Here is a 16,937-nt window from a genome sequence, read left to right on the forward strand (position 1 = left end):
ACAATATAAAAGTTGGATTATATGACTTCTATGGTTGTTCTATCCATCAACCAGATAATCAGCAAGCATTTAGGAAGCTCTTACTATGTACCAGGCAGAATGTTATTTAGGCATTGGAGATTCCAAGTCCTGTCCTCCTTTAAATTCAAGGTAATGCTGGGGGAAAAACAGTGGAGAAAACATCCTACAAATTAAGAGAGTCTTCATGGAACCTAGAGAAAATAGTGGCATTTGCTAAATATAGACAGTCAATATTAAAATTGCTGGCATTCTAATACTTAGAAATGTTGAATATTAATGCATTTGTAGGGAGACGGTAGCACAGTATAGTTGATAGCAAGTTGGTCTTTTCCATAAGGTCCCAGGTTTTAGTCCTGCTTCTGATATCTAGTTGTGGATGACCTTGGGCAAGTCACCATGGTGCTTTTGACAATTTTATGAGACTATAATTTGTAGAGAAGCTGTTGATGTGCATTGGTAATATGATGTTTCTTCATTCAGGGGCTCCCTTTACCAATGAAATCACAGGTCCAGGACCTCTTTTGAATTTGTGGGTTGAACTCAAAAACCTAAAACTGAGTTCAAATACTTTAGAGTCCACGAAGCTAAATGTATGAAATAAATGAAATGAAATAGTGCAGCCCACTTTAATGAGTAATAAAATCAACAACACTCAGCGAAAGATTTAGAAATTAGAACCCTGTGACTAAGGTACTATTTTTAAATTGTCCTATTCATACCCTCACAGAAGAAAATAAGCGATTATCCTAGAAATCACCTTTAATTTCACAAATTTAGTTTCATATTTGAACACTTCAAACAAGAGCCAGTGCATAAGGAACACACTTGGATATATATGTTAAAATATACAACATATATGTATGTATATGTTAAAATTAAAAATGGCCATGAACAATAGCATAAGGCTAAGCCTACCTTTCTGCATCAGATGCATTGCTTTTCCTAGTCTGTTTTTGGTTGCTAGATCTTTCCGACTTTCGAGATTGCCTGTGAAATGAGATGTTAAAAAGTACAGAAAATGTGATAAATAAAGCCATAATCATATAACAAAATGATAAAAAGAAACTGACAGATGGAAAAGTGCTATGTAGCTATTCTCAGCAAATAGTTTTAGGAATCAATGTTTTCCAATTAAAACCCATTTGGAAACTGGAAATTCATTAGAGCTATCAAATGGGAACACCTGGTACTAGAAGGAAAGGGGCTCATTTCCACCTCTTAGCTCCATGTGAAAATAGTTGAAGGTGGATCCCTGAATAGCCATTTTTTTCCATTGACAAGCAGAAAATGAGGTGAGAAAAAGCAATGCTAGGAAAGATGATGATGATAGTGATCTGAGAGTTAATACATCATTTAAAAGTAGTGAGAATAGAAACAAATCTACTTTGATAGTCAATAGCTTCCTAAGAAGGATCCATGACAAAGAAAGAAAAGTGCTACAAACATGCTCCATCAGAGTGAAATAAAATGCATTTTCAAATCAGTAATGCTGTTGCTTCCCCCTCTGTCCTATATATATATATACAGAACAATATATATATATATATACAGAACAGAAGAGAACAATTCTATCCTGCCTTATGCCTAGCTGAGTGATAGAATTTATTAAAAATAATATCAATATATCTATATATATATATATATCCCCTATGCTCATTCAGTCAAGTATCTCTTCTGAAGACTTTTAAAAATTCAAATATCATAAAATCTTTGAACAGGTATAGAGGTTCTCCACCACTCAGGGATTTTGTTTCTCAAAAGCTTCTATGTCACATCTTGGAAATGCAAATTCATTTTCTTATAGAAACAGATTAGATTAGGTTGCAGATATGGAACACATCCTGCCCACAAAAGATTATTTAGCCCTTGATGCAACTGAGCTACCATATTACATATGTGTGTATGCATCTGCAAATGAAATGTAGTTAACACCATTAATAAATGAAAAAGCACATGAAGATTTGTTTAGTTGTTGTTTGTTTTTTTTTAAATATGTGAATGTTAGTACTTAAACTTCTTCTGCCTTCTTTTCTAGCAACCTGGTCAGCATTTGTTTCCCCCCCCCCCAGCTCTAGGATATCCTGCCCTGCCAATTATGTTCTCTTGCTATTTCTCACTGAACTACAAGCTGTCTGCCACCATTCTTTATCCACACCAGAGGGAATTCCATCACTGTACTCATTTCTTTCCTGTTGTCCAGGAGTAGGGAACCATGGAGGACTGAAGCACCAGAGAACTTGATTCCTGAAATTGGTGACCACTTGGGTTTTAAAGTGTCAGTTTTTGAGAGTCATTACCTGCTTTGCATTCTTGGGGGAGTTAGGGAAGAGAACAATTCTATCCTGCCTTATGCCTAGCTGAGTGATAGAATTTATTAAAAATAATATCAACTCACATTTTTATAGTGCATTGACTTGTGAAGTCCTTCAATGATCTCATTTGATCCTTTACAACAACGCTGTTACACTGTTGATATTTACACCCACTTTAGGGATGGGGAAACTGAGACTCAAAGAGGTTAAATAATGTGTCTGGTACCCAATCTAGGATATGAACCCAGGTAATCCTGATTCCAAGTCCATCATTCTGTATACTATGCCATCTTTTCCCTCCTAGATTCTCACCCAAGAAGTCCCAGGGAAGTGGCTATCTAGTGGCCAGAAATAGCAGAGGGATGGAGACTCCTGGCTGCTTAGGAATGTCCCTCAACAATCCATCTGAGTTATAAATTAACCCTTTCCACTTCTGAATTAAGAGAAAACCTTATACTGTTCTTTTTTCATTAGCTTTCTTCTAGTTAATTACATAGTAAAATGATTAAGGGTATCTTATTCACGTATAAAGGTTCTTAAGTCAAGTCTTAGCATCTTGGGAATTACCTATATCAATCTGCATTTGTTCTGAAATGGAACTGAAACTTTATACTTCCTTGATGACTTAAAGATCTTAACAAAACAGAAGCAATCTTTAAAATTCTTTCCACCTTCCCCATGCAACTCTCACAGAGACTACAAATGATGAGTGCTTAACTTAATTTTGACAATTCTCTGCACAATGTTGTAGTGCTTAACTTAATTTTGGTGAGTGCTTAAATTTGTGCTTTTACTTTGATGAGTGTCTAATTCAATTTAGACAATTCTCAGCACAATGAATAAGAAAACAACAAATTCAACAAAGAAAAGTTCCATCAATCTGTAATCCATGCTTTTAATAGTGACTGTCATTGTAATGGACAGATATTTAGGATGACTTCATCACAAAGACTTAGCATAAATATACTATATCCATTTGGAATCTATTATGATTAATAATGATAAGTCATGAACTTAATTATACTGGAACTACATGGAATCTAAAGAGATTATCTTGTTTTGAGCTTTAGCTTGTTAGCTGCAAGTCTAAAAATACACAAGAAATAAAGCTCTTTCTAACTGTATAAATGCTTCATTGTGCTGACACATCGTAGCTAAAAAAAGAATTAAAAATGTCATAATTTTTAGCATTAGTTAAAACATGTAATAAGCTCAAATCAAAATGAGGTATCACACGAAAATTTTTCTTATTGGAAATAGTTTCAAAGTTAGATTTCTGGGCTGTATAAACTTATCATTATTATACACAATGGTATACTGGAGTCACATAGAACCAGGTCATGAGAGCTGATTGTTAAACTTTCAGTTTGAACATATATCTTGGAAATTAGTAAACACTACAAATCAGTGCTTGACTTTTTTGTTTTTGTCTAAATTTTTAAAATGATGGAGAAAATGTCAATAATGCTGTTTAACTGTAAGTATGTTGGGCCTAAATACCCTAACCATCCCTATCCCCTAAGAGCTGGTTACCAAACATTTACCAGCACATTCTTGATTACAGACAATATCTAAAATTTGTATGAAGCACTCTGAGAGGAATAGTGGCTAGTGAACCAGCCTTGATATCTGGAAGAAAAGGCTCAAGTTTTGCCTTAGACACATTATGACTAAATGACCCTGGATAAGTCACTTGGTCTCAGTGTAACCAGACAATTCTCCAAGATTTGAAACTGTAAAACAGTTGCTGATTTCCCAAGACAGAGAGAATTTCCTTACTGGAACTTGCTATCAATGAAATCACAGGTCTTGGAAGAAAAAAATGAATAAATTTAGCAAAGTTATTCTCGTTATAAGTACTGCCTGTCTTTAAGAGGAGGCATTGGAAAAGAGGAGGTAATCCTAACTACAGAATTAACATTTCCCTCAAAGTGGACAATTTCATAAATTTCTCCTATAAGCCTCTCTTCATATGTGGCATTTGAAGACCGTGTCATAAACCTAAGTAAAGTGAAGATAAGGTGCCAAGATACCTTTTACTAGATACTAGCTGTGTGACACTGGGCAAGTCACTTAGCCCTGTTGTCCTTAGTTTCCTTATCTATAAAATGAGCTGAAGAAGGAAATGGCAAACGGCTCCAGCATCCTTGCCAAGAAACCCCAAATAGGGTCATGAAGAGTCAATCATGGCTGAATAAAAATGACTGAACAACAGGTGAGTACACTGATGAGGATAGGATGAGTGTTCATGACTCCGGGTCTGCCATGCTATCACTGTGCCACCTAGCTGCCCTACTTTATTACATGCACACACATTTTTATCCATACATTCAAGGTAGTTCATAACATTTTTGGCATTAGAAGAATATTATATCTCCTTGAAGGTATTTTATTTTCTATTCTTCTCATTTCATAAAGGCACAGAGAGGCCAAATGTCACGCAGAATTTTGTGGCAGAGTAAGGTCCATAATCTAGACCACCAGGTTCCTAGTTCAGTGTTCTCTCTACAGATATGCTGTGCAACACTGCTATTCTGGATGAGATTATGACTATCTAATGGGCATCTGGGAACAATGTTGAAAGAGAAGTATAACTTTCAGTATTTTAAAACTGTCTTTTGTTATTTCCCCTAAATGAAGTTGTTCTTTGATGTATCCATTCTTAGATGGACAGGCAGTGTACTACAACAGAAAGATTGCTAGCTCTGGATTCTGAGGATCTGGGTTTAAATCCTACCCCTATGGTCTTTGTAGTGGTTGTTCAGTTGTTTCAGTCCTGTTTGACTCTCCATGACACCATTTGGGGTTTTCTTTGCAAACACATTGGAGTGATTTACATTTCCTTTTCCAGTTCATTTTACAGATGAGGAAACTGAGGCAAATGGGATTAAGTGACTTGTCTAGGATCACACAGCTAGTAAGTGCCTGAGGCCAGATTCAAACTCAGAAAGAAGAGTCTTCTTGACTCTGGGACTGACACTCCAGCCACTGTACCAGCTCCTTATATATTAAGTATACCCTTAAGTATAAATTATTCTCAATTTTTAAAATTGAATATCACTTTGTAAAATTAGCAGAGTAGGTATATTTTACTTTTTTTTGGAGGAGATAAAAATAAAGTTAATGATTTTCCCCACATTCTTAGTATCCACCCCTCTTTCAGATGTGTAGAGAATGATTCCTTCAACACCCTCAAAATTGTGTGCCTGTCAGAATTCTTGATGTTTATACTTGGTCCAGTCCAACTGTTCTTCCCATTTCTCCTTCCTCTAGTGACATGTCTACTTCTACATGAAATACTGCAAGAACTCTGCTGTTAGATTTCTAACACTATCACTCAAATGTCATTGATGATAAAAAAAAGTTTGCTATGTACACCTTTACAGATCTTTTCTATGTTATTTGCTTATCCTATTCCCAACACTCTAAGTTTTTAAGACTAGATGGCTAATTTAAGCTACTTATTGAGCTTTCCTCAGAATCATTTGTTTCTCTAATCTATTGCATAAAGACTCTCCTTTGACAAAGTTTCTCCATGATAATGTTGAAAAATGGAAAAGGCCTTTCCCATGAATGATGAGATTTTCCAGATACCCGTTTGCAGAATTATCATGCTGGAACAAATGTTCTCCATTTAGGACTCCAAAATGAGATCTGTTAAATTTTTAAAAAAAAAAATTCGATTTGGCTATATACATATTGCTGTTGTTAGTCATTTCAGTCATGTTCAAATCTTTGTGAACCTATTTGGGGTTTTCTTGGCAAAGATACTGGAGAGGTTTGCCATTTCCTCCTCCAGTTCATATTACAGATGAGGAAATAGGCAAACAGGGCTAAGTGACTTGCCCAGGGTCACAGAGCTAGTAAGTGTCTGAGTCTGAGTCTGGATTTGAACTCCAGGTCTGGTGTTCTAGACACTGTGCTACCTAGCTGCATATAATATATGTATATTATGCACATACATATACATGTGTATATGTGTGTATACACACATATATAAACACATGTATATATATACACATAAACAATACATATGTGTATACATATTTTATATACACCTATATAGTCATATATACCTAAATGTGTATACCTAGATATACACCTATATACATAAGAAAAAGCAAATGGATGAAGAAATCTTATTATACAAATTATGATATTTGTTTGATGGACAAAATATAAGGTAAAAAAAAATTAAATGATGGCCTTGAGCATGACAGAATCCCTCTTGTGGAGGGTTTAGAGGACAATGACAAGAGTTTACACAGGATGAGAAAGCATAGATGGAATGCAATCTGTACCTTTGGGGATAATGTCTACTTTAATGAGATAACAAATTCCTTTAGGTGAATCTTGCATTATTAATTATATAAGTGTCTACTTGGTTCTTGCCAAGAGGCAAGGCATATTATATTTGGCTATAGACACGTCTAAAATAACACAGAGAGCACTGGGTTAGATGTCAGGACACTTTGGTTCTAGTTCTAACTCTTCCACTATGAGCTTGTATAACCTTGGGAATGTCACCCTTCTTATCCTCAATTTCCTCAATTGTATAGAGGGAAAATAACTGCCCTTCCTACACCAGGGAGTTGTTATAAAGATCAAAAGAGATGATGTAGGTTAACCCATTTTGAAAAGTTTAAACAGTTTAAAATGTAAGAAATAATTAAAAGCACAGAGTCTTAATGACCATTAAGTAAATGACTTCCCTAATCAAACCTAAACTTATCTAAAAAGACATAAATGCTATCACATTTTCCTTTAAGTTTCATTTTCTTATTAATATTTTAATTCACTTGGTTTAAATGAGAAACAAATTAATTCAAACTGTGACTTTATAATTATTAATTAATAATTGATTAGCAATCTATTACATAAAATATTTTCAAACTAACAATGATTTGTAAATTGCACAGCTCTATTAAGGAATCATCATATTTAGTCCATGCAATAAAATAATGGCTGGAAACATACGAATACTAAGATTAGGAAAGTATGCTAAAATTAGAAACATTTCTATTCTTGTAAGATAGAAACCAAATCCTACTATAAAATAATTATTTCTTATTGAAACTGAAATCTGATAAATTAGGATACCTCTGCGTTGTTGCTGGTTTAGCACTTGGGTGATTTATACTGTCTTGTTTGGGAATGCAAGACTCCAACATCCGGGTCCTTCATAATTTGGGGAACATGGAATTGGATTTAGACATAATGGATAGAAACAGAAAGATGGTCACATGCAATGAAGATGGTCACATGCAATCAAAAGCTATAAAACCATATGCATATACATTCAGCCATCAAATACCCAAATAGTATTTCTGATGCCCTTACAGAGATATTTTTCTTTTGTGCACATAAAGGATATATATATATATATAATATATATGTATATTTTTGAAAAGCAGTGGTATCTGCAGACAAAGAATGATGAAAAGCATGAGAAAATGGTAAAATGATGTACATAGTAAGTGATCACATTGCATCATAACTGTGATTAATTATAATTTTCCTTCATAACATTGAGTGTATCTATACAAAAGTCAATAGTTTCCCCCCTCAGGGAGGGAATGTTGACTTTGGTGATTTGATGAGCTCCAAAGATCCTACTTTGTTTTTAAAGGATGAAAGAGAATTTATTTATATGAAGTCACTGAAAACACCTTGTTCCTTGTCCCTTTCTGTCCTAGGCTCTTGTGACATAACTAATTAAAATATGAAACAAATGCCACCGGAATGGAACCTGGTAAAGAGAATTCTTTCTATTTAAATTCATTGATTAATTTTAATCATCAAATAAATCATCAAAAATGAACCAGATTGTTTTGAACTTATCTTCTCATTCATACCTCTTTCATCAGGATCTTTAACTTTCTTAGAGCCTAGGAACTTTCAGTATATAGCTGGATTTACCCACAAAAACATTTTGCCCCTAAAATCACTTTTTGTTGCCACTGTGTAGATGAATGCCCCAAATATCTGTAACCAGAATATTTAAGCCAATGACTCCATAAAAAAACAAAGCAAAAAATAAACAAAAGGTTTAAAAGAGATCTGCAAATGCTTTAGGAAAAAAAAATAAGGAATATTTTGTCCTGGACAGCTTAAACTTAACAGCTTAAAACATTTAAAATGTAATAAATAGGTCATCCAACATTTATCCAACATCCAACAACACTTGGTATGTGCAAAGCACCATAGAAAGCCCTAAAATGAATACAATTCAAAAATAAAACTTAATATCCCCAAATTATCTATATTTTCACTTGAGGATATTTTTATACTTAGTCTACTAACTGTACATCATCTTGGTTTACGGGACAATCACAAAACAGAGAAAAATAACCAATGACTGACTTCAATGATAATTCCTATAGTTCTACTCATATTTTTAAAAAATTCATTTTAAGCATTGCAAGTAGGCCTACATTTTGTTCAGAGGCAGAAACACAACTGGAGTACACACAAACTACAGCAGCTTTAAGGAATTTAAAGAAAGCTATTTTCACAGCAAATCTTTGTTCTGAGAACATTAAGTTCTCAACTGGGTAAATTATAGCATATTAAAAATAACATTCATGCCAAATGGACACTGTCACTGAAATAGTAAAGTTAAAAGGCATGCCTTCATCGTGCAAATTCATGTCCTTGCCCTATCTTCCTTCCTTCCCCCCTGCCAAATACCCAGGATATACTTCAAGGTCAGAAATTCCTACCTTATTTGTATAAGTTCCTAACAAATCTCTAAAGCATTACTTTTAAAAATTAATACAACAGATGATTTAAGCTGGCTAAAAAAAGCAAAATCTTACAATAGTATTTTTTCAAAAAGTGGCCTCAAAAATACTGAATTAAAAAGCATAAAATAAAGTTTCAAATTAAGCACAGTATGAATTTTGATAGCAAAACATTTTAAATTGTTATTATTGTTTATCTTTCTTATATATATAATGTATCAATACCTGAAGATATACTTTAATGTGTGTGAAAAAAGAAAATTATAACTCAAATTACCAAAATATGAGAAGGTATTTCAAGAAGGTATGAGTTCAAGCCCTGTCAGTCACAAATACCTGCTCTGTGGGTAAGTGACTTAATCTCTCAGTGCTTGCTTATAAAAGCAAATTTTATCAGTCAACTAATAAATTAAGAGCTTACACACAGGCATCACTTTAAAGTTTGTACTGATCTTTACAAATATTATCTCATTTTATCATCAAAACAGCCCTGAAAAGTAGATGCTATTATTATCCCCATTTAATAGATGAGGAAACCGAGGTAAAAAAAGTTAAGTGTCTTGCTCAGGGTCATACAGTGTCTGAGGACGTATTTGAACATAGGTCTTTTTGATTTCAAGTTCAATTCTCTACCCACTGCACCATCTAGTTGCCATCAGGTAAAACAGGATTTGAAAAGAAATGCCTAGTACATATCTGTTCTTTGCAAAGTACTCAGTGCTTAAATGTGTTTGTGATCCTATCAGTTGGGAATTTCTCACTGGTGATGCTGATCATATGCTATGCAATTTCTGTTCATGTCCTCCCATGTATACACTTCCAGGGCTCCATCCAAAGTGCTGGATGCCTTCCTGGCTTTCTCCTAATATTGTCAGGGTATTCTGACTGTTCACTTGTCATTCCTTATTCCTGCCACATAACTAGCCCTCCCTTTCTTCCCATCATACAATTCACTGAGGACATCTCTTTTTCCTATTCTTCCTCGGAGTTTCTTTTTGGTAATACGTTAGAATGGTAATTCTCTGAAGGTGGTGGTATTCTATCTAACTGTCACATAGCATTACCAGGAAAATATTAGCATTGAAAAGATAGGTCTTTGTTTCATAGGAAGTTTGGGGTTATTATGGCAATCTAGCTCATTTTCTTTCTTTTTACATCTAGCTTTATTTACTGTCCATTGATATTGTCTGTCCCACATATACATGCTGGTGGGGCATGCTGAAATCGGGGCAATGGATATCCTCTATCCATTCACCTTTTCTGTGCGGATGGGCATGCCAAAGGCCTTTGAGTTTTATAGATCTTTCTCAGAAAGCTCTGCAACATGCTTGGTTTAACACAATCTGAACAGTGTCATCTGTGAGGAGGAACAACTAGACAACTTCGCCATCCAGAGGGAATCCTTCTTTGATCTGGACTCGATGCTAAATTTCCTCCAGAATAGCTTTGGAAAGCATACATTTCCCTGTTTTGTGCCTCACCTGATGTTTAATAGCAGGAGGTATTGAACAGCATTATTTACATTATATCTTTCAGGGAATCTGGAATGATTTTAATACTTCGATGATTTAAATGCAAGAAATACATTATTTTAAAATACTCTTTAAATCAGCATTTTTTTTAGCGAAGCATTTTAAAATAATCAATAAATGATAAACACAATGGTTTCTGATTCCGAACACTGTCTAGTCAGTTGTAACATAGTAAAGATATGGACCATTGCTACATATTACTATGGAAACACTTAGTTGTTTCCCCAAATTGGGATGCCCTTGATTTTTGTACAGATGACACATAAAATGCATATATGAGAGAGTTGGCATATATAGTAATAGCAATGATGTTCTCTTGCTCTTTTTTTATTGATATAATCTGAGTTTTTCCAATGCCTTTGGTGCATTGCTTATTGATCCCTCAGTACCCACACAATCATGTCCAGCAAGCATCTTCTTTTTTTTATTTTTTATTTTTTTTTTAAGCAATCGGGGTTAAGTAACCTGCTCAAGGTTACACGGCCAGTTATTTCTGGGTGTGGTGCTGAGTGTCTGAGCCCGGGATTCGATCTTCAGGTTGTCCCAACACTAGAGCCCGTGCTCTTACTCGCTGAGCCACCTGGCCGCCCCTAAGCAATTGGGGTTAAGTTACTTGCTCAAGGTTACACGGCCAGGTGTTTCTGGGTGGGTGCTAAGTGTCTGAGCCGGGGATTCGATCTCCAAGTCTTTCTCAACACTGGAGCCGGTGCTCTTACTTGCTGTGCTACCTGGCTGCCCCATAGCAAGCATCTTCTTGATTCATTTGATCCAATCTGGCTGCTGCTTTTCCTATGTTTGTTCTCCTTAATGTCATTTCTTCTTCTATCAACAAAGCCAGAACTATGATATCAGGGTCCAAATGTGGTTGTGTGACCATTCTTGATTGAATGAAGAGTTTGGTGTATTTATTTTTGCACATCTTTCCAATTTATTTCCACCTTCCATTTTTTTCCAATACTTGCTTACCTGGAAATCTTGTCAAATTTTTTTCAAACTTGGTTTATAATCTACTGATTCTCTATACTTTGCATGAAACTGCTGATAATTATCATGCTTCTTTGTTAGATATTGTGAATGAGTTTATATTATAAAGGTGACAGCCTTTGCCAACCCTCTCTCTCTATTTGATAAATCAAATGTTTCCTGTATAAAATGCTTCCTAGGCTCTCTTGACCTTTCTGTTGTGGCAATTAATTTATATTATTTAAACTTTTGGTTAAAATTATAGTAGCTCATGTCAATTTTATTATTTTGTCCCTTTCCCATTTATTTTTCATGACTTGTCTAATATTTACTGAATATTTTAGCCAATTCCAGAGAACTGTATCACCAGAATCCTGACTTGCCACCAGGTTCAAATTTGGAAACCATATGACCTTGGGCAACTAACTCAACCTTTTGAAGTCATTTCCCCATAATTAACATGAGAGTTTTAGATTAAATGATATATTTCTAAGATCCTTTCTACCTCAAAATCTATATGACTTCACCACTTTGAGGAGCCATCATAACTTTGAGTCACTTAACTCTCTCTGGGATAATGGTTTGTTATTGTTGTTTTGGCTCTGGCTATAGCCACAAAGGATATAATCTGATAGCATCAATGCCTCATAACATACTCTCTATTCACATCAGCTTTTACATGAATCCTTTCCTGGTCCCCTCATTTGCCACTGCTCTCCCTTCCTAAATCCCCTTTATTTAGCTATTTATATTTATTATTTTTATATTATGTACATACATGTTTATTCTCTTTTCTACACACAATGAAATGTGTGTTTGTGTATGTGTGTGTGTATCCTTGTTGCCTCTCCTATTGGAATGTAAGATATTTGCAAATAGGGATCATTTTAGTTAATGTTTTCCCCACAAGAAATCCTAGTACAGGGCTTGTTTTATGGTACACACTTAATTGGAAAGGGAAGGGAATAAGCATTTATATAGTTCTCCCTGTATGTTAGGTACTATGCTATAGATAATATTTAGAAATATTATCTCATTTGATCCTCAAAACAAGACTGGGAGGAAGATGCTGCTATGATTCTCATTTTACAGTCAAGGAAACTTGGGCAAACAGAGGCTAAATGACTTGCCCAGGGTCACTCAACTAGTAAATGTCTGAGGTTGGATTTTAACTCAGTTCTTCTTGACTCTGGGTCCAGCACTCTATTCACTATATCACCTAATGCTTGTAGATCGATTAAGAGTGGAAATACTCACAATGATTAAGTTTTTTAAGCATTTGCATGAAAACATAGTTTCAAAGGGAAAGAAAAGGCTGAATATTTCTTAAAAATTTGAAGACAAGGGGTGGCCAGGTGGCGCAGTAAGAGTGCCGGCCTGGAATCGGGAGACCTGGGATCGGTTCCAGCCTCAGATACTTAACACCCACACAAAATAACTGGCCGTGTAAACTTGAGCAAGTTACTTAACCTGAATTGCTTAAAAAAATTGAAGACAATTTAACCCAGAGGTTCAAAGTATCTAAAATTATGTTTCTTCAGAGAGTGAACAATGATAAAATTAATTTTCTGTATTTATTAATTGGGTTAAATGCATGTGAAACAGGCATGTAGGTATAACTGAGCTGTTTTTTTTATAAAAAATACTCTTTGCCGTTCTTTCTCCATTTTAGAAACCAAAAAAGGGTCTATCATCTCCTCCTTCCCCTCATATATAAACCTTAACTTTTCAGATTGGTATCTCAAAGGAAAGTTTATTGATAACTGAAATCCCTAAAATCACACAAATAAAATGTAAAATGATGAGTCATAATTCTTGGAAGGAAATATATAACGATTAGTGTCCCTAAATCAAATTCAGTTAAAGTTTTCAATAAGATCTGGCTTTTGATTTACATTTTAAGAATTGACTAAAATTTGCCAACACTAACAAAAAGTTTAACATTATATAAGACAAACTATCAGCAATATTTATCTCAATGCATATTAAAAATATTACAACAGGTCCAAAAATGGATTGGAAGGATAACAAAACTAAGATCGGAAGCAATGGAAGATGTTGTGACCTGTGAGCATCAGCAGATATAATGAATGATATTATTTGGTCAAACCAGGCTTGCCAGCAAAATTTACTCTGTATAATATTCAATTAAAAAATGGAAATATGAAATATGTCACTTCCAACTATTGCATGGTATGTGCCACAGAGACTCTCTTGCATATCAGAGCTCATCAGCAATAATTCTGAGAAATGAGATGACTGAGATTGATTCACTGCTGAAGAATAAAAGAAATAGACTCTGCAGCAGAAATTGAGGTATTATAAAGCACCCAAGGACACATATGGATGATTTTTAAGATTACTTTAAGATTGGAATTAATATTAAAATATTTTTCATCAAAATGAAAAAAAAACACATGGTTCATTTGACATCATAGTATTCTGAATTATGTCACTGAATGCCCACCTAGGTTACATGAGCATTCTGAGGTGCTGTATAATAATGGGAAGCAGTCAGGGATGGAATCACAAGGATTTTTCTCTGAGCGCCTGGCAGTAAGCATGTAATGAACTTATTTCCAATATATTTGATTTGGTGGCATACAAATTTTGTAGGTGACTTTTCCATTAGGAGGAAATGACTAGTACCTGTCATCCTCAGGAGATGCATGCTGGATTTGAATCCTGGGACTAGTAGGTCTTCGCCTATCTAGAGAGGGGGACCATCTACCCCTGTTTGTCCAATGAACAAGACAGGAAAAAAAACAGGACATTTAGTATTTCCTAAAAATAAAAGATATATGGCATATTGGGACTGGAAAAGTATCATCAAAAGGCAAAATAATTGTTCCTGGTTTCATAATTATGCATTTCAAAAATGTATATATTCTAAGATGAATACATTGTGAATAAATTAATTATTACATTACACAATAAGAATAATTAAAACTGCAACTTATTTCAACATTTTTAAATGTAAGTGCTCCAAAAATTTTACTTGAGAAAAAAGCTTGATATAATTTTTAAGGAATTTTATTCTTGGTTGTTATTCTTTTGCTTATAATTAATTTAAAAGAAATTTAGTATATAGATTAAACTTCAAAATCCTATAACAGAATAATTCAAAGAAAAGCAATAGTGTTATGAATTCCCTTCAACTTATGAGAAGGCAGAATGAGACCTTTTTTTTTGAAATATACTGGAGTCCCATATACTTTGAAGAACCAACTTACTATCAAAGATGGATTTATTCATGAGTAATAGGGAGCCCAATATAATGTAGAAGTTCTTTGTATTTCTATTCTGCAGAACATTTTCATTTTTCTAAAAAAAAAATAAACTGAAAGTTAAATATACATACTCTGTGGAACTGAATGGATTAGGTGAAGTGTTAGTACAAAGATCCCTAGACTGAGAATCAGGATATCTGATTTTATACCTGGTTTGTCCAGTAACTAACTCTGACTTTGGTCTTAAGTTTCATCGCGTGAAATATGAAAGTCTGTAACTTTGATTTTAAATGTTTGTTTCAGCCTTAAAACTCTACTATACATAATATATATGTACATGTATATATCCAAAATAGATTAGGAGAAACCTTCAGAGTGAGGAATGCCCTCTTTCTTGAATGTTAGAGCAAGGAAGAATACAGGAAAGAACATTGGCTCTGTCATTAGATGCCCTAAGTTCCGATCCCAGTTGGACCACTTGCTACCTCTAAGGCTTCAGAAAAGTCAATTAAGTTATCTGGATATCAGTTTCCTCATCTGTAAAAAGAGGAGGCTAGACTAGGTACTCATTAAGGTCAATTACAGCTATAACTCTGACTTTATGGCAAAGCAAAAGGCTCATTTGGGAGCATGACTAAGATAAAAGAACTACTTAGAAATACGAGAAACTATCAATGAGACTCTTTCCTACATATAACTGCTAGACTTGGGTATGAAGCTCTGATAGTCACTTAGGGACCTGTGTCATTAACAGCCTACTTATAGACTTCTTACTTCAAATAAGTATAGATTGTTTTGAACGGCATGAGAGTGAGTTTTTGTTTATGAATTTGGGAATGTGTTGGTGAAGGAAAATGGAGAGCTTGGTGCTTTGCCCACCTAACTCTGCCACTCTGGTTACTCATGTGACCTTGTTAAAGTCAAATAAACTCTTTAGTCCTTAGTTTTCTCAACTGTAAAATGAAAGGATGTGGACTAGAGATTGTTAGGAGAATATAAGCTTTGAGAGGGCAAGAATCATTCATTTTTGTCATTTTATTCTCAATGCTTACTCCAATACCTGGCACATAGTAAGCACTCAATGAATACTTATTGGTTGGAACAGAAAGTTAATGGAAGAGACAATAGGGAAGGATGTGCTATTAAATTTAATATATGCTAATGGCATTTAAATTCTTCAGTAGTTGTACACTGTAAACTTATAGCCATCTAAAATCTAAAATATATTTAACATACATGACAATTTAATATTTGCTAAACATTGTGTAAAGAAAGTTAGGCTTATTAAGGTTTTGACTTCTCTGCTGGCTTCCATACTATACATAAAGACTAGGAATGAAACATCATTGTCAGAACTTTACACATCTGTTGCACCTTGTGATGTTTCTCTCATTTAAAGGTATATCCAGTGTTGCAGAATCTGAAATATGGCCTAAAATAACAATTTTAGCTTCTATGGAAAACTTATCAACACTTTATTATATCAACAAGATAATTTTAACTTGATGTCATCATGAAGAAATTTGCTTCTTGAGGCAAAATTCCAACCAATGTATTGTTCAAAGAAAGAAAGAAAAAAAAGGAAAACATAATAATTATGGACCATGGAAAGCTAGGAAGAGAATTTGAACATTTAAGAAATGTGTTGGGATGCATGCCATTAAAATGTATTTTTTCTAATACAAGGATTAAATAAAACATAATAAATGTTGCTGTACACTCAAAGTCCTTCGATATGCTGATATACATGCAATTAGGCAGAAATTTGCTTCATTTTTATATATTGAATGCCCTGAGAAAATGCTAAATTTTAATAAATTTTGTATATAAAATGATGTAATGTATTTCAATTTCAAAATGCCAAAATATATTACAACAATGAGTACTTTTTATTAAACATGCATATTTGTACTTAGCAAGACAGAAACTATCATATCTAAGAATTAAGATTTGCTTTTTAAAAACATTCTTCTTTTAAAATTTTTATTCTTTCCTATTTAGCTTATGTATAAGAAAAACACTAAGGCTATTGTGAGATGGTGATTTCAGTCAATTACTTTGTTTCTTCATTCTTTTCATTTCCTTCTTGTCTCTTTCTTCTCACCTCTCTCTCTCTCTCTCTCTCTCTCTCTCTCT

At 34.2% G+C, this 16,937-nt stretch overlaps 1 protein-coding gene across 10 annotated transcripts in view; it reads right to left on the minus strand.

The window, feature by feature from the left end:
* RIMS1 (regulating synaptic membrane exocytosis 1) overlaps positions 1 to 16,937 on the minus strand; it is a 412,074-nt gene that overhangs the window by 167,701 nt on the left and 227,436 nt on the right. For 6 of the 10 annotated variants that reach the window (XM_069067040.1, XM_069067036.1, XM_069067039.1 and 3 more), the window contains one exon: positions 937 to 1,008. In XM_069067040.1, the coding sequence (XP_068923141.1) occupies positions 937 to 1,008 (72 nt within the window). Of the gene's footprint in view, positions 1 to 936; positions 1,009 to 7,433; positions 7,512 to 16,937 lie in introns of all 10 variants that reach the window. The other 4 variants (XM_069067033.1, XM_069067037.1, XM_069067032.1 and 1 more) reach the window with 1 other exon arrangement.

This window comes from Petaurus breviceps, unplaced genomic scaffold (assembly GCF_028583685.1).
Source record: "Petaurus breviceps papuanus isolate PSGF00001 unplaced genomic scaffold, PetGlider_PUasm1.0 90734, whole genome shotgun sequence".
In the NCBI taxonomy this organism is placed as follows: domain Eukaryota; kingdom Metazoa; phylum Chordata; class Mammalia; order Diprotodontia; family Petauridae; genus Petaurus; species Petaurus breviceps.